At 46.7% G+C, this 22,611-nt stretch overlaps 1 protein-coding gene across 4 annotated transcripts in view; it reads right to left on the bottom strand.

Moving 5' to 3' along the window:
* SLC36A4 (solute carrier family 36 member 4) overlaps nt 1-22,611 on the bottom strand; it is a 100,795-nt gene that overhangs the window by 66,786 nt on the left and 11,398 nt on the right. For all 4 annotated transcript variants that reach the window (XR_014547121.1, XM_083609956.1, XM_083609955.1 and 1 more), the window contains exons 3-8: nt 21,541-21,631; nt 20,371-20,459; nt 19,913-20,008; nt 17,612-17,696; nt 9,418-9,642; nt 6,526-6,624 (exon numbers count right to left, since the gene is read on the bottom strand). Coding sequence is in view for 3 of the 4 variants with exons in the window: in XM_083609956.1 (XP_083466082.1) it covers nt 6,526-6,624; nt 9,418-9,642; nt 17,612-17,696; nt 19,913-20,008; nt 20,371-20,459; nt 21,541-21,631 (685 nt within the window). In the remaining variant the exon portion in view is untranslated. The remainder of the gene's footprint in view (nt 1-6,525; nt 6,625-9,417; nt 9,643-17,611; nt 17,697-19,912; nt 20,009-20,370; nt 20,460-21,540; nt 21,632-22,611) is intronic.

Raw genomic sequence — 22,611 nt, 5'->3', positions numbered from 1 at the left:
GAAACCGGCGGGACCAGAAATTCATGGAAGACTGGAGTAAATTTACAGACTACTTGAAAAGTATTTGTGAAGATCAGACGACGTTTGTAGGTTTGCAAGAAGTTTTGTGAGGAGTATTATTGGAAATATTGCAAAAATGGAGAAGGGGAAGGATGATTTGTTAAGAGATGTAAAGGCAATATAAAGTTAAGAAATGCATAAGAAGTGGTTAAAACGGTGGATCAGAGGTGCTGATGGAAGTCTAAAAAGATTGTATAAGTGATAAGTTTTGTGGTACATTTTATAATTTATATGTTAAAATCAATAAAAAAATTTAAAAAAAGAAAGAGAAAGGGGGAGAGAGGAAAGGTAGGCGAGAATGAATGATCAAAGAAGAGCTTTTTTGTTTAATGTTTCTTGCTACACATTTTGAGAACCAGGCTCCCGTGGCTTGCGGAGAGTTGCCTGTTCTGGGGGCTGGGGTCGGGGGAAGCTCGGGCTTCCCCCACCCCAGCCCCGCGCCTGGGGGGGGAAATAATTTTTTCCCCTTTATTTCCCCCCAAAAGAACTAGGTGCACCTTATGGGACGCTGCATCCTATAGGGCGAAAAATGCGGTACTTTGTCTCTTTTCATATTTACAGTTATTTATACCTGTTCAGGGAAGTTTTTAATGTGTGATATTTTAGTGTATTTTTGGTCTCTGTGGAAGCCACCCAGAGTGGCTGGGGAAACCCAGCCAGATGGGCGGGGTACAAATAATAAATTGTTGTTGTTGTTGTTGTTGTTGTTGTTGTTGTTGTTGTTGTTGTTATTAACCAACAAACCATCGTTTCAGTCTGTTGAAAGTGAAGAAACCATAGTTAAGCTGCCAGGCAGATGGGACACATAATATAAACTAGTTCAGTGAACTATGGTTTAGCGTTATGTGTGAACTAGGCCACTTGGGAAATTTCACCACCATCCCTCCCTCCCTCCCTCTCTCTCTCTCTCTCTCTCTCTCATGGCTCATCAGATAATATACCACCAGACTCAAAAGACCAAGAACATATTGGTGGATATCAGGTAACATGAGATTAGCTGTCAGTGGAAAGCCTCCTACCCTGATCTTAGGGCACCAATAAAAGACGATTGTAGAGAAAAGAGAGTCATTTGCAGGGATAAAATATAAAGCTGTCCAAAAAGGGGAGGGAACTCTGACAAGTGGCCGCTTGCTTTTAACTCTAAGCATTAATAAGACTGTTTGCATCATCTGTCAAGATCCAAGTCAGTGGCATTTTGAAGATGATAATCCTGTTCTTTAAAAGACAGGGAAGGAAGAAGAAAAAAGTAATCTAGCAGCCACTCAACAAATCCAGCGCTTGTTTGCTTTCTACAAAATAACATGTTCTCTCTGAAAAGCAGAGATATCCCCATTTTTTAAAAAAAATGAAACTGAGGCATCCGATTCAAAGAAGGTTCACATCTAAAAGAAATTAAACATTTTCCTTTTGCTTAGCTCATCATTATCTAGAACACCGCACAGGGAGCAGGGGCAGGGAATTGCAAACATTCACTTTTAAACAGAATGCAAAGATCAACCGAGTTCCTTTCAGCAGGAAGGAGCTGCCTTTAGGAATGTTAAAAGCGTATCTCAGCACAAGTTCAGAAAATAGGAACAAGGTATTCCTACATAGCGCTTTACAAAGATAATCTGCCAGACTTCACCTGTGCAGAACGAACACCGTGCAAATTTCGCAGGCAGGCTAGCGCTTTCTGGAAACCTAACCCATATGAATATCTAGGAATAGCTCTTTGCTGGGAATCATTTACGGTGAAAGTTAGCTATTACATGCTTTGGGGAGGGGTGGTCTTCATAAGGCCACCTGAACTTATTTAATCCAGCTCAAAGATGTGGATTGGAAGACAGCAAAAATTGAAGATCAATCCTCGCTTGCTGCTTTTCTACTTACAGAGGGCATTAAAAATATACCACTTGCCACGACCTACGGATTGAGACAGTATTCTTCAAGGGCAGCAGGACCACTTGACTGTTGATCAGGCAATGATCTGACTTTTAGAAGACATCTGAAGGCAGCCCCGTTTAGGGAAGTTTTTAATGTTTGATGTTTTATCGTGTTTTTAATATTCCGTTGGGAGCCGCCCAGAGTGGCTGGGGAAACCCAGCCAGATGGGTGAGGTATAAATAATTTGTTGTTGTTGTTGTTAATTACTATTCTTATTAGCTGTCAAAAATATTAAGCAAGATACTGTCAGGTGTCTGGAACAGCCCCAAATAAAAGGGTGCAACTATAAGAATTATTTCCAAGTATGGCTGGAATATATTGCACTAAAATCTTTTATTTCCCTAGTTTCCCGTCCCACCCTTCCTCCTTCCCCTCTTATAATTTGCATGCAAAAAATTAAAGAAGGCTGACAAGACTGCAACACTGCTGTCAGCTCCTACCGTCAATACTCCCTTCAAGTCATTGTCATGACATTTACAAGGTTAAGGTCAGCAGGTAACCTCTGCCCGTCACTCTGCGGTGACAGCACCCCCCCCCCAGAGCCCCCCTATATACAATTCAAAATATGGAGATTTAAGAAAGCCAATTTAAGTCTGCAGCCACATCCTAAGGCTGTGCCAAGTCCTGTAAACAGAAGCAGTCAGTTGAAAGGCACAGATCCAGCATTTAAGCTCTGGCACCTCTTATTCCAACAGTGAAGTTTTGCTAAGCAATGTGGCCTGGCAGAAACAAGAGAGGGGAGAGAGCGGGTGAGTCAGCTTCCAAGACCTACAGAGATGGAAGAGGTCCAAGCAAGCAGTTCCCTCAATGGTTTCACAACCAACCACCCTTTCCAGGCTCCTCGAGGGTAATAGGAGTCTCACAGGAGTCTTAGCAAACTACAGTCCACAGGATTATTTCAGGGAAGCCATGAGAGTTAAAGTGGTAAAATACTGCTTTACGTGTGTAGTGCAGATGGGGACCAAGCAAAGAGCATCAATTTAAAGTCCTGCTCTATCACTGGGCTCCAAAACAGATCTCGCAAGCTTCTGAATGGTCTCAAGGTGTTCTGCATAAGCAGCCCTCTCTGTATTTTGCATTTGAAGGGGGCAGAGGGTTGCACCCTGGCTAAACAAAAACATCTTGGAGGTCCTGGGCCACAGGGAGGCTAGGCTGGCCTCAACCTGAGCCAGGGCTTTTTCGGCTGCGGCCCCGATCTGGTGGAACGCTCTGTCACAGGAGACTAGGGCCCTGCGGGACCGGACATCTTTCCGCAGGGCCTGCAAGACAGAGCTGTTCCACCAGGCCTTTGGTCAGGGCGCAGCCTGACCCCCTCCTTTGGTAATCCTCACAGAACTCTAGACCAATGGTTGCCATTAATTTGATTTTGAATTGATTTTAAAATGAAATGATTTTAGAATGCCGTGTTGCTTTTATTATTGTTAGCCGCTCTGAGCCCGGCTTCGGCTGGGGAGGGTGGGATATAAATAATTTATTTATTTATTTATATTATTATTATTATTATCATCATCATCATCATCCAAATTCTGCTCCCCAAGTAGGTTATGCCATGTCTAAGCAATTTCTCTTATTCTCTATGCAGCACTTTCTGCTATTTTGCTTTATTTATTTTGATACGCTCTTTACCTTCCACTCTGGGCTATTTGCCTTGCCATATAAAATTGTCTATCATTTTCTGCCAACTTTCCAGTTCAGAAAGATCAACAAGTGAAAACAACGATACAAACAAAAAACTGAGTTACAGAGAGGACGGTCATTTTAAAAGGCATAAATTTTGTCCTCTTGGGACATGTTTAATTTTGTTCCACCTTTCCGAGACTGACTTTACTCCCTGAGCCAAGGTCTCATGATTTACTTTGCCAACCCTCTTAGTTTCAGATGCTAAGTTTATGCATCTAAATACCTAAGTGAAGTGGTATATGCATTCTATCCTGTGAAGCAGGGAAGGGGAAGCTGTGTCACTCCAAAAATTGCTGGACTACAACTCCCATCAGCCCCTGCTAGTGCAGCCAAGGATGATGGGAACTGAAGTCCCAACGGATCTGGAAGGTCATAAGTTCCCCACCTTTGCTGTCAATAAATATTAACTGTGACAGCAACACATTTTGAGATAACTCCATATATTTCCGTAATCTGGAATACATAACAGTAGCAATAACCAAACTCATGAAAGAAACCAGAGAAACAGGAGCGGTAATCCGGGAGAAAGCTTTTAAATGAGGAAGAGCCCGAATAAACTCAGCAATTGAAGCAGCATCAGCAAATTTTGAGACATAACACAGAGGCTCAGTAAAATGGAAGAAACTGAATGGGATGAAGCCACCACTTCCACTTTATTTACCTCATTAAAAGCAGTTATTAGTAAAAAGAACCCCAAAAAAATCCCATAAGCCTAACTGAATACAATATTGAAAGAACAGGCAGCCCAAACTTCATCAGACACTGGAAGACAGACACTAGAATTTTAACAATACTCTGTCTGGTACGAGGTTAGAAAATAGAGGCAGTACTTTTTTTCTGGGGGGACGCAGACCCCTAAACATTTGGTGAATCTAATGGAAGAAGAAACTTTAAAATTTTTAATTTATTCTCTAGCATGGTGAATCGTCAGTTCTGTTGTTACTCCCGATGGCGGCCTCATTTCCTGTCTTGGTGTTTCGTGAGTCTCAGACGAAAGCGAGGGTTTAATGAGTACCCCTAAATATATATATTTTTGGGGGGGGAAGCACTGGATAGAGGTAATTTCAGACAGATAACGTCTAACATAACTGCTTTGGAAACATATAGGAGACTTTTCGGTCTTGTCGTCCAAAATCTAACCTGCACGTGGATTATCAAATGATCAACGAATCTCTTACAATGAGGCTATTATTCTATTTGCCTGGTTTACTGGTCAGTTTCTAGCTTTCAAGTCTATTACAGGAAGACAGGTATCTCCTGTGGAAGAGCCTGGATTGTTTTCTTTCCTCCTTTCTTTACCTCTCGTCCCCAAACTTCGCGTTCATCTCTAGTCTTTGGCCCAAAGTCCTTCCAATGTTTTGACTAAAGTTTCACCTTCCTGCCTCGCTCCCAGCACAGCGGCACACCAGAGTCTGAGCCCACCTGAGCCCAGCTGCTCTGGAGACCTTACAGTAGCACCAAGCCCCGGCCTGCTATCAGGGAGTCCTGGGGGAGAAACAGCAAAGCGCTTTCCCTCATTCCAGGAGAGATCTGCAGCCTCCTGTGGAAGCTACAGTACAGCATCTGCTTCCACCGAGAGAAGGGGAGGCTGGCACAATCTGCTTCCCGCCAGCTTCTTCCACTCTCTGCCCACGCATTTTTGAAGCACGCTATTCTCAGCCCTAAACACTTAAAAAAAAAAACCACGTCGTTTTTTAGGTTCTTAGGAACCTGGATTCTGAACTCGGTGCCACACTCAGCGCTTCTAAGTCTTCGCGGCATGCACACGGCACGTGATCTGGGCTCGAAGGGCAAAAGACGAGTTAATAACTTTTGACAAAGTTGGTAAGTTCACAAAGGTAAGAAAAGGAGGAGGCTAGGCAAGGAAGGTTGGCGTCCATCTTGCACCCTTAGCATGGCAAGTTGTTGTATACCAGCTCAGGCCATTGGTGCATCTTGTTCATAATCATCTATACGATTTGATTGAGAGTTGTTCTGCCTGGCCTTTGGCTTGGAATCAATTTGATTCCCTCCCCCTCTTTCTTTTTTCCTTTCTCCTTCTGTGTTGGAACTCCTATTTGGGGACTTCCCTGGCTTTTTTCTGGCCCATGTAGGACCAGTCTGGATAGTTAGCCTTGGTGAAGACTTGACGTTTTTATCCCCAAAAAAGTTTTTGATTGAGTTTCCACTGAAATGAGGCTGCATTTTAATGTTGTATTTTAATCTTGTTTTAGAGCTGTATTTCAATCTTTAATCTTGTTTTTTAAGCTATATTTCAATCAATTGTTTTTATATTTGGTGTTAGCCCAGTCTTGGCTGGGGAGGGCGGGGTATAAATAAAATTTATTATTATTATTTTCCAGCTGCCATCAGTTCTCCAGGGTTTCATGCAAGGTTTTCCTCCAGCTCTACCCAGAGATCCCAGGGATTGAACCAGGAAACTTTTTGCAGACAAGAGTGCATGCTCTACAACTCAGCTGAAGCCTTTCTCTTAGAATAAAAGCCTCTTGTGCCTTCATGGAAAAGCACTAGCAACCATTCTAGCTCCAGGCTGTCAGTGTTTTGCGGGAGTGATTCAAGTGCATACTGGAAATTTAGGTTTGCACAATCAATACAGATTAAAGCACCCTGCTGACCTGGCACAACACAACCACTGAAAAGAATCAGATTTTTTTGCAATGGGGAAATGCACTGAAAATTGTGGGAAGAATCTTCCCTATCAAAGGCACACACAAATTTGGGGGTCTCGTTTACCCTGAAGGTCTAGTTCTGGCCACTGGAGTAAAACAGAGGCCAATTCTATTTTTCCCGAGATGGTGAAGAGATGCATTTCAACTGCCGTTGCCTTTAGGTAACAATCTTAAATTCTAAAACGGCACTTACCACTCCTATTCCTTCAAAAGCGAAGACAGCCGTGCCAAAGAAAAGCGGGTACCTCTTCCAGTCAGCCACTAGAGGCAGTTTTCGAGGAATGGATAAACCCTGGCAAGAGACAGCATAACGAAAACAATACTGACTTTCTGTAGTCCATTATGCCAAACCGATACAAGCCTGTCTGGAGCCTTCTGGACTATTGAAGTTTCTGGACAGACTTCAAGGACAGCCCCATATACAGGGTATTACAGCCATCTAACCTGGAAACAACTACAGTTGCAGCCCTAAGCATGTCTTCTCAGAGGTAAAATCCCGCTGGATTCAATTGGGCTAACTCCCCAGGAAGCACAGCTAGGATTGCAGCCTGAGGCATGAGTAACTGAAGTTAGGCCCGATTTCTCCAAGAAATTAGATAATAGTAGGTAAAAAGGGATGCGGGTGGCGCTGTGGGTTAAACCACAGAGCCTAGGACTTGCCGATCAGAAGGTCGGCGGTTCGAATCCACGCGACAGGGTTCCTGCTCCTGCCAACCTAGCAATTTGAAAGCATGTCAAAGTGCAAGTAGATAAATAGGTACCGCTCCGGCGGGAAGGTAAACAGCGTTTCCGTGCGCTGCTCTGGTTCGCCAGAAGCAGCTTAGTCATGCTGGCCACATGACCCGGAAGCTGTACGCCGGCTCCCTCGGCCAATAAAGCAAGATGAGCGCCGCAACCCCAGAGTCGGCCACGACTGGACCTAATGGTCAGGGGTCCATTTACCTTAGGTAAAAGACAAATCCGGACATCTTCTAGATGCGTTAGTAGGTGGGAAACTATTGAGTATTTGTGGAAGAGCCGGGCCATTTGACTGCACTAGTACAGCCCAACGGCAAAAAATCTCCACTGCTGGAGAAAGGAAGACTCTGAGTACCAGCTGCAAGGATCCGCGACTGGGGCAAGTGCTATTATGCTCAGGTTCTACTTGCAAGTTTCCCATAGGTATCTCATTGGCAAGAATAAGATGCATGGGTCACTGGTCTTATCCAGCACCAAGGTTTTTCTTATGTGGAGTCATTTTTGAATTTTATTGATACTGATGCTGCATTTTATGTTGTATTTTATGCTGTTTTTAAGTCACATTTTAATCAATGTTTAATATTTGTTGTTAGCCGCCCTGAGCCCAGTTTTTAAGCCGGGAAGGGTGGGGTATAAATAAAAAAATATTATTATTATTTAGTATACCTGAATTATACTCTACCTAGGGCTGGGTGAGTCCTGGTTTTCAACATCATGATATATCACCAGCTAAACATCGCGATGGGACGCGGGTGGTGCTGTGGGTTAAACCACAGAGCCTAGGACTTGCCGATCAGAAGGTCGGCAGTTTCAATCCCCATGACGGGGTGAGCTCCCATTGCTCGATCCCTGCTCCTGCCAACCTAGCAGTTTGAAAGCACGTCAAAGTGCAAGTAGATAAATAGGTACCGCTCCGGTGGGAAGATAAACGGTGTTTCTGTGCGCTGCTCTGGTTCACCAGAAGAGGCTTAGTCATGCTGGCCACATGACCCGGAAGTTGTATGTCGGCTCCCTTGGCCAATAAAGCGAGATGAGCGCCACAACCCCAGAGTCGGCCACAACTGGAGCTAACGGTCAGGGATCCCTTTACCTTTATCAATACATCACCCAGCCCTACTCTAGGTAGACTGGTAGCATCCATGCCAAATGCGTGGGTTTGGAACATGCCAGGTTTGTATTTTACCTGTTAAAAACTATAATTGGGGAGTAGGGCAGAGGGATTCCCGTGCAAGGCAAGAAGCACATAATCCTGTGGTTGAAATCTTGGGCCCCTTAAGGCTCACTAATGGACAGGTCAGCCTTGCCCCTGCGCCGGACCCTTAAAAACGCACAAAGGAAAAGGTAATTGCCCTGTATTTCCTAAGTAATGGAGATGCGGTGGTGAATCACGATGACCTTTAAACAGATGAGTGAATCTGAACAAGTCGACTAAAAGGTCGTTGTCATTCAGCAGTGTTGGTTCTGGCTATCCACCGGATGCATCACTCAGAACTGTCAGCTTCTGTTGTTGCTTTCACTAATCTCCATCCACCCCCAAACCTACACACAACATGGGGCTGAAAGTTTCATTACACGTATGCAATGAAGGTGGGCTGGGAATTAAGCCGAGACCTTTTCGGTTGCAGGAGATAAGGCTATTGATCAGAAGCTGCTAGTCACAATGGCTACTGAGTGCTTCCAGAAGAAGAGGCAGCATGGTTCTGAATGCCAGTTCTTTGGGAACAGCAGCAAGACAAGGCTATTCCCTTTATGCCCCGCTTGCTGTGGTCTAAACCACTGAGCCTCTTGGGCTTGCTGATCAGAAGGTCGGCGGTTCGAATCCCCGCGACGGGGTGAGCTCCCGTTGCTTGGTCCCTGCTCCTGCCAACCTAGCAATTTGACAGCACACCAGTGCGAGTAGATAAATAGGTACCACTGCGGAGGGAAGGTAAACGGTGTTTCCATGCACTCTGGCACTTGTCCTGGTGTCCCATTGTGCCAGAAGCGGTTTAGTCATGCTGGCCACATGACCCAGAAAGCTGTCTGTGGACAAATGCCGGCTCCCTCGGCCTGAAACCAAGATGAGTGTTGCAACCCCATAGTTGCCTTTGACTGAACTTAACCGTCCAGGGGTCCTTTAACTTTTACCTTTTTACCTGCCATCTGGTTGCCAGACGTGGGGAAAGGAATGGTGGACTGGATCAGCCTTTGCTTGCATCTTGCAGGGCTCTTCACACCTAGCTCTGTGTACACTTCCAGCTAAAGCAGTGCTAAAATGGATTACCACCCGCGAGCCAAAGTGCAGCCCCCAAGTGTGACGCTGGGAGGAAGGAAAGAAAAATGAGTGCAGAAGCAGGTCCTTACTCACCTGGATAACATATTGATAAATGATTACAAGACTGATGGCCATGGCTATGTTTGCGAGGAGTGAGAGCACAGACAGACTCCGAAGATCGCGGATGAAGACCAAGAGGACAGTGAAAGGGAGGAAACACAGCATATATATTCGCAGATCAGTAGTCATTTTGTCTGAGGGGCCACTGACTCCTGTGGTGTTCACACCAGATTTATTTCCAAGAATCCCTTCGTGAACCTGCAAGAAACAATACAGGTTATTTTTAAATGACTGAAATTAGTCAATTAGTACAGTTTCAAAATGAGGGAAATGCCTTGTCTTCCCAGGATAGGGCACCTTTATGTTCAGGTCTTAGACCAGGGGTCGGCAACCTAAGGCCCATGGGCCACAAGCGGCCCATGGGGGTCGTTTAACTGGCCCATGGACCCCCGCCACCCGTTCAGTTGGCTCCCATGCACCGCACTAAACTGGTGCAGAGCACAGCAGGGACCGCCTTCCATGATGCTGCCCGGCTTCCCATTGGCTGCAGGAAGTTCCTGCAGCCAATGGGAAGCTGCGCCCGCCTCCTCCATGCCAGAAGGAGAGACTGAAATAGCGTTTGCACATTCGTGTGTGCGCACACACTCCGGCCCACCACAGCGTCTGCAGGACCGTGAACCAGCCCAAGCCACAAAAACTTTGCCAACCGCGTCTTAGACCTCCTTTATGCCAATTAGCTATCAGGGTAAGCTAAAGATGCTGGTTTTGGTGTAAAAAGGCCTGCAGTTTGGGGCAAGGATACCTGAAATATCGTCTCACCTCTTAAATACCCGATCAATCACTGACAAGCTGCAGCCTTTGTGTTTTCCACACAGTTGCCATACAACCCAAGAAATCTTGGTCAACCAAAGCAAGTTTTTGCCCATGAAACCTGCACACATTTGATTCTGGACAATAAAAACAAGTTTCGAAGGAGGAAAGCATACGGTGTTTTGACACATGCATCCCAGACCAAACGGGACCTTAGGAGAGGAACTAGCTCCTGTGGATGAGTGCCTCTGAGATAGCCTTCCCCATTTTGGTGTGCTACAGATGTTTGGAACAAAACAGCAAGCATTGGCTGGTTCGGCTGATGAGAGCTGCCATCCAAAATATCAGGAGAGCACTGGGATGGGAGAATGCTCTTCTAAGACATAAAAACTTTCCGGTAGCAGACACCAGGCATGTGTGTGTTAATAACGATTCACTGAAATGATGATTATCAGGGTGCAGAAACCGGAATGTTTTTGAAATATCAACCGTGTAAAAATAACATGCTGCCCGAAGAATAGGTGATGCCTTTCATTCATTAAAAAGCTTTTTATGATCAACCAATGTCAGCTAACAGTCAGCTTTAAAAGGTTCAAGCCCCACATTGGGTGAAAGATTCCTGCATTGCACAGGGTTGGAACGAATAGCTTTTAATGCTTTATGTTTTATTATGCTTTTTATATTTGTTGGAAGCTGCCCAGAGTGGCTGGGGCAACCCAGTCAGATGGGCAGGGTACAAATAATAAGAATGTCGTTGTTGCTGCTGCTGTTAAGCAAAATGGTAGCACTTCACTAACTTCAAGGATGCCATGTTACAAGACGGGCAAAATATCCGATTTGCCAGTTGCAGCACAGCCAGGACTGAAAAGCAGACAACCTGAACAGAGACACACGCATGCAGGAAGTTAACAAAACAACCATGAAAGAGCAACCGGCCTCCTCCTCCTTCTCCCACATTTCGTCTGGGGCCGAGCAGCGGTTTACTGCTGATTGCGATAAGATGATTGGTAGACGTGTGACTCATCTTCTGCCTAACCTAGCCTCCTTCGCAATGTCAGACTCAATATCATCAGCATCTCCAACCACTCGGTCACCATCACTTTGAAGCAATGGCAATTTCCTCCAGTGCGTCACATCACAGAGTTAGTAATCGTGGGCCAGGCCATGGTAAACATTATCCCGCTCTCCCCACACACAAAAAAAGAAGAAGAAAAAGAAACATAGTCGGAAGTAACTTCACAAAACAAGCTTCCAACTTTGTGATTTCCTCCATGCAAGATTTCCAACCCTGCAATGGTAAAACAGAGGGTTTCCTTTTTTTTCAAATGACTTACTCCAAACGTTATACAGTGGTACCTCTGGTTACGTACTTAATTCATTCCGGAGGTCCGTTCTTAACCCGAAACTGTTCCTAACCTAAAGCACCATTTTAGCTAATGGGGCCTCCCACTGCTGCCGCACGATTTCTGTTCTCATCCTGAAGCAAAGTTCTTAACCCGAGGTACTATTTCTGGGTTAGCGGAGTCTGTAACCTGAAACGTATGTAACCTGAAGTGTATGTAACCCAAGGTACCACTGTACTTAAAAGCTTCTATGCCGTCTGTGCAGTTGTACCGCCTAAGGTAGCCAATGGCGGTAAGAGCAAAAGCAGCATGCAAATACCTCGGGTTACAGACGCTTCAGGTTACAGGCGCTTCAGGTTACAGACACTGCTAACCCAGAAATAGTACCTCGGGTTAAGAACTTTGCTTCAGGATGAGAACAGAAATCATGCGGCGGCAGCAGGAGGCCCCATTAGCTAAAGTGGTGCTTCAGGTTAAGAATAGTTTTAGGTTAAGAACGGACCTCCGGAACGAATTAAGTTCTTAACCCGAGGTACCACTGTAGCGCGAGCAACCCAACAGGCAGGCAGCCCCAAGAATGGCTCTCAAGTAGGGTTGTCTACAAGTTGCAGGAAAGGCTCTCAAGGAGCTCAACACTCATGAAAGGTAGCAACCTTCTTCCCGAGCAATCAATGGCAAAAAGGAGAACGGAGATGGCTTTCTGAAGCCGTTGGGGTACCTTACGGAGGCTTGGAGCAACATTCAGATGAATAATGGACTGCTATTAGTATTAATGAAGGGACGCGGGTGGTGCTGTGGGTTAAACCACAGAGCCTAAGACTTGCCGATCAGAAGGTCAGCAGTTCGAATCCCTGCCACGGGGTGAGCTCCCATTGCTCGGTCCCTGCTCCTGCCAACCTAGCAGTTCGAAAGCAACACAGTGCAGCGGGAAGGTAAACGGCATTTCCGTGCGCTGCTCTGGTTCGCCAGAAGCAGCTTGGTCATGCTGGCCACATGACCCAGAAGCTGTACGCCGGCTCCCTCGGCCAGTAAAGCAAGATGAGCGCTGCAACCCCAGAGTTGTCCGCGACTGGACCTAATGGTCAGGGGTCCCTTTACCTTTACCTATTAGTATTAATAGATGTGCAGCCTTCACTCTCGGGTAGCTCAGAAGAACAGCAGAATACTGCAGCACACTGCCTGAAGAACAGAAAGGAGACAGCGGCTTGGTAGCGAAAGAGCCCTTGCCCACGCAGGAGCCTTCTGCTCGTGCAAAGTGGGGGTCTCCGATTTCCTTCATCCCCCAAAGTAGCCCCTTGATCTTTGTCGTTAGCACACCCTTGCAGAAAGTCCCTTGGACTTCCAGAGGAACAACTTTTCAGAGGGCTGCAGCGGGAACGGGTGGGTCTAGAGAGACCCACTGCGTAAGTGGAACTGTCTGTGGTTCTTATTCAAGTCAGTAATGGCAGCAGCATCAAAAGCAAGACCACAAGTGGTATATCAAAGAGAGTTTGGAGAAAGACAGAGAGGAGGGAGGGAGGGAGGGAGGGAGGGAGGGAGGGAGGGAGGGAGGGAGGGAGGGAGAGAGAGAAGAGGCACGATGCTTTGCTTGACACAAATAATGCTGGGGTGGGTCTGCAGAACATGGCGCACAGCCGAACTCCGGAATTCACTCCTGCAAGGGGCAGTGATGGCTGCCAGCTTGGATGGCTTTGGAAGAGGATTAGACAAATTCGCAGGGGAAAAGGCTGTGAATCCACGGCTTCCAGCCACAATGGCTAGGTTCCCTCTCCACTGTTAAAGAGGCAGCATGCCTCCAAACACCAGGTGTGGGGATCTGCAGGTGTGAGGAGTGCTGTCATACTCAGGCCCTGCCAATGGGCTTCCCGTGGGCATCTGGCTGGCCACAGGAAGAACAGGCTGCTGGCCTAGATGGACCTTTGACCTGACCCAGCTGGGCTCTTCACGGGGAATTACAGATACGCGCAACCTGCCATTTTTTCCTATGTGCCCCCAAGTGTTTCCACATCGGTAATGAATTTGGGAAAAGTTGGATGGAGGCGATCTTGGTTCCTGGGTAGGAATTACCGTACTTTTCCATATACAAGACTAGGGTGTTTTTTACTAAAAAATAATGTTAAAAAGGGGGGTAGTCTTATACATGGGGGCAATCTCCCCCCATTTTCTTAATTTTGAGTCCCCCAAAATAGGGGGCGTCTTATACACGGAAAAATACTGTAATTTGGGGAAATAAGGTGACTTCATCTAGACCAGTGTTTCCTAATGTTGGGTCTTCAGCTGCTTTCGGACTACAACTCCCATCATCCCTAGCTAGCTAGACCAGTGGTCAGGGATGATGGGAATTGTAGTCCGAAAACAACTGGAGACCCAAGGTTGTGAAACACTGATCTAGACAACGAAACACTGATCTAACACTGATCTAAAAGCAACGAAGGAGGGAGGGGGGAACTGAATTGATTTTGGAGCAGAACTTATTGGGAGGAAATTAAGAGGAAGTGACTTGGGACCATCTGGGTCTTAGTACCCATCTCCAACTTCTGCAGTGAAGCAGACTGCATGCTGTCAGAGAATAGATTTATAATAATATAATAATAATAATTTATTATTTGTACCCCGCCCATCTGGCTGGGTCTCCCCAGCCACTCTGGGCAGCTTCCAACAAAGATTAAAAATACATTAAAATGTCACACATTAAAAACTTCCCTGAACAGGGCTGCCTTCAGATGTCTTCTAAATGTCAGGTAGTTGTTTATCTCTTTGACATCTGATGGGAGGGCGTTCCACAGGGCGGGCGCCAATACCGAGAAGGCTCTCTGCCTGGTTCCCTGTAGCTTTGCTTCTCGCAATGAGGGAACTGCCAGAAGGCCCTCGGCGCTGGACCTCAGCGTCCAGGCAGAACGATGGGGGTGGAGACGCTCCTTCAGGTATACTGATTTATCTCTGGTATGTGTTTCTCTGGCCATCTACTGAAGGCAAATGAGCATAATGGTCACAAATCCAATACTGGGGTGGGGTGTCAACTGAACAACTTGCTTGGGGGCGATTTGCAGAGGTAGCTGTTTGCCTTTGGCGACAGTTGTTATTTCAAATTTCCACCTATACATACAAATCAGCATTCAAATTTTATGAAAATGAAGTCTTTAGGTCTGTGCCCAAAACACTGTAAGGACCTAGCAACACTCTTCACTGCTTGGGTGGGAACAGCTGGTGAAAGGGCCCACTCTGTTCCCTCTTATTCTTTGCAAGTAATCAGCAACTGCTGCCGCTTACCTTCTCAACACAAAAGGAAAATGGAAAAGGAACAGCCAACACTTAAGCCAAGCTGAAGACGCTGTTCAGAAGAACAACACAGACAGTTTTCACCGGTGTTACGTGTGGGCGTACGCAACAGCTCTTTTGAACAGCAGGTGTACGAAGCAGCCAGAGCTAAACTGTACCCACAAATTTCAGCGCAGTTGCCACAGCAAGAAACAAAGGAGGCAAAATTGCAGGGCATTTTTATGAAGACAAGGGGCTGCATTCAGGCCTCACCTTCGCCAGCCTCCTAGCCATGGTTTGATGATCGGGAACAAGCCATGCGCTCAAGTGCTCTCCCCTCCCCTTCAAGTTCTCAGCAGGGCTGGGCGATATATCACCCAAAACTGGTTTGTACTCCATATTGTGAATCAGTTGCATGATTTCTGATCTGGCAATAGATCACAAACCATGACGTGTGTGTGTTTGTGTGTGCTATGCTAAAATCGCAAAGGGGGAAAAACCATGAAGCCACCCAGTGCCTCTACATACTGTAGCTCCATCCTTATTTCAGACATCGTAGTATATCGGTATATCGCCATGTTTAGCTGGTGATATATTGCAATGTTGAAAACCAGGTATCACCCAGCCCTTGTTCTCCGTTTCGTATAACTGTTCCATCTATTTATACCGGTCCCCTCCTTTTGTGTTGCATTTCAGACTATAAGCTCCTCAGGACAGGGACCTATCCTCTACTACTTTGCAAAGGTCCATGTCCAATAATTGTTTAATTATTATTCACTGGTGTTTAGTTTTACTGTTTACTATTACTATAGATTCTGATGGATTGTTTAATGTTGGTTTGTTTGATATAATTTGTTTACTGTAAAGTTATTGTGACTTTTTGCTATTCCTATTAATGTTGGATGTTTTATTATGTGTTTGTATGTGTTGGAAGCTGCCCAGAGTGGCCTGGGGAAACCCAGTCAGATGGGCGGGGTATAAACATTAATTGTTGTTGTTGTTGTTGTTGTTGTTGTTAATAAGGTAAAGGGACCCCTGACCATTAGGTCCAGTCGTGACCGACTTTGGGGTTGTGGCGCTCATCTCGCTTTATTGGCCGAGGGAGCCGGCGTACAGCTTCCAGGTCATGTGGCCAGCATGACGAAGCCGCTTCTGGCGAACCAGAGCGCACGGAAACACCATTTACCTTCCCTCCGGAGCGGTACCTATTTATCTACTTGCACTTTGACGTGCTTTCGAACTGCTAGGTTGGCAGGAGCAGGGACCGAGCAACGGGAGCTCACCCTGTCGTGGGGATTCGAACCGCTGGCCTTCTGATTGGCAAGTCCTAGGCTCTGTGGTTTAACCCACAGCGCCACCCGCGTCCCTATTATTATTATTAATGGCACTCTATTATTAATGGCTACTGCTCCTCCTCTTCCATTATTATTATTAATGGCACTGTATAAAGGAAGAGGAGGAGCAGCAGCCTGGTTACTCAATCAGACCCAAAAGGCCATCTAGTTCAGTATCCTGTGGCCAAGAAGGACTTGAGCACAGTTTTGATTCCCAGAAACAGGTATTCAGAAGCAACACTTCCATTACTCCCTAGGTTCCTCCTTCCAGTACATCAGAGAAAGCAGAAGGAAGAGAGCGATTCCTCAGACATTACAGGTTCACCATGCATTTGCTTTGCAAACAGAAGAGTCTCTACCAGCACACAGAAGTTCACTGCAGAGAAAGAAGGCACGCATGGTTTCGAATAGAGATACTGTGACACAAGGATGTGGAACAGCAATTTATATTTTTTTTGCTATGGCTAGTTTACTGTGGTTGACAAGTGCACACTGCAAAAAAAAAAAGTTTTCCCTTTAAGAAATAGAATTACATTGAATAGCCATTCTGATAGCTAGCCCTTTGGCTCCCCCTACAGAGTGAATATTCCATAACAGCAAATCTTCTGACATGAATACGAACTGGCCAATCTTATCCATGATGACTGGCAGTGGCACTCCAGAGTCACACACAGGAATCAGAACTGAACTTGGGATGTTTGGCTTGCAAAGAACATCCCCTTTCACTAAGCTATGACTTTTTCCCACTGAGATGTGGTCTGGTCAGCAACCGAATAGCGGACAACATACAACCAACAACAAACTGCACTGGCCTGCAAGCGCTCCAGTTGGAGAACAGCCTTTACCAAAGGTGTCATGGGCTTTGAAGACACTCGAACTCAAGGGAGACGCAAGGGAGAAAGGTGCTAGGAGGAAGGTACACTTGGCAAATCCACACCATGATCAACTCCCACCCGGAAACCAATGTCCCCACTGTGGAAGGACGTGTGGTTCCAGAATTGGCCTCCACAGTCACTTACGGACTCATTGTTAAAACCATGTTTATGGAAGACAGTCTTACTTGGCTACGAGTGATCGCCAAAGAAGAGAAGAAGAGACCGCCAAACATCCCACGCACACTCACGCTGACTCAATTCAGTGGAACTTGCTTCCGAGTAAAACATGAACTGGATTGAACTGGTGGTGACCTTTCTCAGGTGGGCCTTTTCAGCAGTGGCTCCTTGTTTGTGGGATGCCTTCCTAGCATGCTGTACCTTTATCAGAAGGAATCTGAAAACATTCCTGTCTACCCAGGGATTGGATGGCTGAAGAATACTTTTCCTAGCAACCCCAAGATCACTGGAGGGAATAACGTTTTCAGCTGTAACAGCTTTCAGAATGTGTTTTGTTTTGTTTTTCAAATTCTGCATCCTTTTTTTAACCCTGGGCTCCTTCAGGAAGACGGGTGCAATATCAATTCCACGGATAAATTTATTGGCTTACTTGTTTCACGTTTTCTGCCAAGAACACGATATAAACGCTGCAGAACCCCAGCTGTGTAATCACAAGGAAGAAGTCCACAACGTATCTGTAGTGGCACAATGAGAGAGAGAAAACTCAAGTTAACTAGTGTTTATCTGCGGGGAGGCAAAGATTTGGAGGTCACATCCAATGCACTGAGGAGTCGCATGCAATCAAATGAAGCTTTCCCTGCAAAACAGCAATTTGCTACCTTCCTTCTGGAGTGCCTACACTGACTAGGCAACGTACATAAAATCAAAATATAGTGGTGGGCAAATCTTCCCTTTTTTTCTTTCTCTTTTTAAGGAAGGGAAATGGAAACAGACTAGTTAGTCAGTGCAAGGACAGAGATATGTTTCTCTTAAAACAGGCATGAAATCCAGGTTGACGTCGAGCTTTCCTAAACCTGTTAGTACTCCCTGAACCACAAGGATCAAAGCGTTCCATGAAGTCTCCAGGCAGATTTCACACCCGCGCAAGAGAGTCTGTTGACGGGATGGTGTTGTGCACAGACAGAGGCAGCATTTGGTTTACAGGGCAAATCAGACAGGGACGACTCAGCAGAAGGCCTGGGAGCAAATACTGGTGCAGCAGTGCTAACGCAAAGCCAGTGAAAGGAACTCGAAGCCTTTGGAGCGCAGCGCGAGTTCCCGCTGTGCTCCAAAGGCTTCAGGCGGCTATCCCTGAAGCCTTTGGAGCGCAGCAGGAACTCGCTATGTGCTCCGCAGGCTTCGGGTTCCTTTTGCTGAAGCTGGGAAAGCAAGACTCTCCTGGCTTCAGCAGAGAGGGAGAGCTGCGCAGCGCCCCTTCAGCGAAGCGGGAGGAGAAATGGAAGGGGCTCTGTTTCTCCTGCCACTTCACTGAAGGGGCGCTGAGCAGAGAGGGGGAGAAATTTTTTTTCTTATTCTCCCCCTCTAAAACAAGGTGCGTCCTATGGTCGGGTGCGTTCTATAGAGCGAAAAATACGGCAATTCGTTCTTAACCTGAAACTGTTCTTAACCTGAAGCACCACTTTAGCTAATGGGGCCTCCTGCTGCTGCCGTGCTACCGGAGCACGATTTCTGTTCTCATCCTAAAGCAAAGTTCTTAACCCGAGGTACTATTTCTGGGTTAGCAGAGTCTGTAACCTGAAGCGTATGTAACCCGAGGTACCACTGTACCGCATTTTGTTGGCAATACAGTTCTAACCCTTCAAGGACCCCACCTCAGGGCAGAGCAGTCAGAAGATTCAGAATACGTCCATTCTCTGCTCGCCCCTGCTTTCCATTCCCAGAGCCATACCATTTGGTAACTGGAACACGCTAGATGCTGGATAGCTCAGTCGGTAGAGCATGAGACTCTTAATCTCGGGGGTTGTGGGTTCGAGCCCCACCTCGGGCAAAAAGATTCCTGCATTCCAGGGGGCTGGACTAGATGACAGTTCTATGATTCTAGGTCACACCGCCACAGTGCCTGCAATGGCAATATCACTTTTGCCGCCGTTTGCATCGGTAGGCTGTGAATGCCAACTCTATTAACTAAAATGCGTCTGCATTTGATTAAAGGTAAAGTGACTAGGTTATCGTGATCCCTGGAGATCTTGATGGATGCCTTTTTCGGGGACAAAAGAGCCTGGGGATTTTGCCTGCAGTAAACTTACCCCTCCCCCCCATACTTATTTTTTATGAAACAGAAACACAACAACACCTATATGAGCTGAAAAATTTCCTTCCAACACGTAAGGGCACCTTCATTACATAACTTTAGCAAACTACGAAACATGTCTTTACCCTGGCTTTCAACGCCCGAGATACAGTATTTTTTCATGACCCACCCTAGCCTTCTGATTGTAAAAGGTTTTTATCTGATCGGAACATTATATTTTTGCACTGCTCACCCCACCTTATGGTGAAAGGTGGGCAAGAAAGCAAATAATAGAAATAAATGAATAGCAACGATATAAATTCTATGTACTGTTCTTTATCTACTGTGTTCTTATCCTATGGGATAGCTCAGTTGGTAGAGCATGAGACTCTTAATCCTAGGGTCATGGGTTCGAGTTCCGAGTCAGACAAGTAGATTCCTGCATTGCAGGGGGTTGGACTAGATGACCCTCAGGGGTCCCTTTCAACTCCACAATTCTATGATTCTATAATACTTTTCAGAAAAGGACTGCCTCCCAAAGCAGCTCATATTGGTATTGAGGGGCTCTACAATCAGACTTACGAACTGAAAAGGAAGAGGCAAGGAGAGTGGAGGGTGATAGAGGAGGGAGATCAGTTTCAGATTCTTGTAGAAGCTTACCTTCCCCAAGAAGCTCGTTTCTGCAACACGTTAAAGGGACCCACTTCCATCGCATAGCTAACTGTGTCGCTGTACCCTAAGGTAGTTTTTTTCAATCTGGCACCAACGAGAAAAGAAAATACTGATTATTTCCCAACTACGGTTATTGAACAAGATGCAACTTTGCAGAAATGAGTTTTGCCTCACTTAAAAAAAGGGGGGAGCACTCAGCCAGCAAACAAAGTCCAAATTGGCTAACATGCATTTCAAATTAAGCAGGCTAATTGAAGTAGGGCCATCGAGAGCGGATAACGCCAAGAAATGCAGATAAAGCCAGCCCCAGCCGTATGGCCACTGCGGCACACTCTGAAGTTAAATATAAGCTTCCAAGAAACCGAGACGTAAACTAAGGAAGGTTATCTTGCAAAGGGGAGGGGAGGCAGGTTTTGGCTTCCCTTGAGCCATCGACAAGCGCTTACCTTTGGGATAGGTAATGGCTGCATCGCACCAAAATGTGCATGCAGTGGATGGATACAATCCCAATGAACAAAAGACTGAATGGCCCGAGCTGTGTGGAAGAGAGAAACACAGGCACAGTAAGAAGAACTGCTTCCCAGGCCACACCCCTTCCGGCCACACCCTCTCCCCAGGCCACACACCCTTTCTGGCCACACCCCTTCCAGCCACACCCTCTACCCAGGCCACACACCCCTTCTGGCCACACCCTCTCCCCAAGCCACACCCCTTCCAGCCATGCCCTCTCCCCAGGCCACACACCCCTTCTGGCCACACCCTCTCCCCAGGCCATCACCCCCAGGTCCCACCCCTCACTGCCCCTGTTTTGTGCTTTTCACCTGGCTGAAATGTGTCTAATAATGCTTCTTGCTTTTCTGAATGGAGGATAGAGGGTGGGTGTGTGTGTGGGAGAGAGAGAGAGAGAGAGAGAGGGAGAGAGACTAGACTGCTGTACTAAGGTAAAACTTGCATTCATTGCTCCACCCATTTTTACTCAGGCCGACCACCATCATGCGGCCCCTGAAAGCTTGCACAGAAGGGAATGTGGCCCTCGGACTTAAGAACGATTCCCCACCACTGTCCGAAATTGTTTAACGGGAGGGCGCCTTTGCTTGCAAGTCCATAACCCTGTACGCTAACAGCAAACTCAATTCCTCCTGGTGCTGATCCGGACGTTGCCAAAACAGCACCATCCACACATGGCCAGCAGGCTTGGGAGTGACCCAAAGGTTTGCAGAAGAAGTAGTAGTAGTAATATTTCAGGGGGAAACCCAAGGGGACAAAAAAAAAAAAAAGACAATGGCCACCAAACGCAGCTAAATGAAGACTGAGCATACTCTGTAGCCGTGGAATGCTCCCAGGCTATTGGGAGGGGAACAGAATACGCTGGACAAGTGCCTCAAACCCTGATCAGAGTGACTCCGCATTGCAGTGCTTTGGGTTGCATGACTCCTAATCCGAGTAGACCCAAGCGAACCGTGCATGTTAATTTCAATGGGTGTGTTCCAAGTAGGACTCACATTAGATGCAACCCCTTTTTTGCAGGACCCGTTTGGAGACTGCTAACGCACAGCTGTCCACAACAAAATCTAAACAGGACGTTCCCCCCTCAATGGAACTGATGAGCCACTCACCAGAAGGCCTGCATTTTTTATTGCAAGCGGGAGGCCTAGAAGTCCAGTTCCAACGTTTCCTTTGAGGAGATGAGTGAGTGTCTGTACAAACCTAAAAATGAGAGAGAGAGAGAGAGAGAGAGAGAGAGAGAGAGAGAGAGAGAGAGAGAGAGAGACCAACATTTGTAAACTAAGGTAAAGGTAAAGGTAAAGGGACCCCTGACCATTAGGTCCAGTCGTGACCGACTCTGGGGTTGCGGCGCTCATCTCGCTTTATTGGCCGAGGGAGCCGGCGTACAGCTTCCGGATCATGTGGCCAGCATGACTAAGCCGCTTCTGGCGAACCAGAGCAGTGCACGGAAACGCTGTTTCCCTTCCCGCCGGAGCGGTACCTATTTATCTACATGCACTTTGACGTGCTTTTGAACTGCTAGGTTGGCAGGAGCAGGGACCGAGCAACGGGAGCTCACCCCGTCGCGGGGATTCGAACCGCCAACCTTCTGATCAGCCAGTCCTAGGCTCTGTGGTTTAACCCACAGTGCCACCCGCGTCCCTATCTGTAAACTAGGACAATGTAAAACAACTAGAACACATGTGCCCCAGAGGATAGGTCTTCCCTGCAGCTACAGGGAAGACGGGAGGGCACTAAGGAATTTTATTTAATTTAATGATTTCAACAATTAAATTGCAATTGAAAGCCAGTGTGGTATAGTGTCAGACTAGGTGCTGGGAGACCAGGGTTCAAATCCCCCCAACTCAACCATAAAGCCCACTGGGTGACCTGGGGCCAGTCACACACCCTCATCCCAACCTACCTCACAGGGTTGTTGTGAGGATTAAATGAGGAGGGAGAGAACTACGTACCCCACCCTGAGCTCCTTTGAGAAGAAGGTGGGATATAAATGCAATAAATGTAAAAAGGTAAAGGGCAAAGGGACCCCTGACCATTAGGTCCAGTCGTGACGGACTCTGGGGTTGCGGCGCTCATCTCGCTTTATTGGCCGAGGGAGCCGGCGTACAGCTTCCGGGTCATGTGGCCAGCATGACTGAGCCGCTTCTGGCGAACCAGAGCAGCGCATGGAAACACCGTTT

Source organism: Podarcis filfolensis (genome assembly GCF_964270895.1).
Source record: "Podarcis filfolensis genome assembly, chromosome: 4".
Classification (NCBI taxonomy): Eukaryota; Metazoa; Chordata; class Lepidosauria; order Squamata; family Lacertidae; genus Podarcis; species Podarcis filfolensis.
Note: the sequence above shows the minus strand (reverse complement) of the source record. Positions and strands in the feature narration are given on the sequence as shown.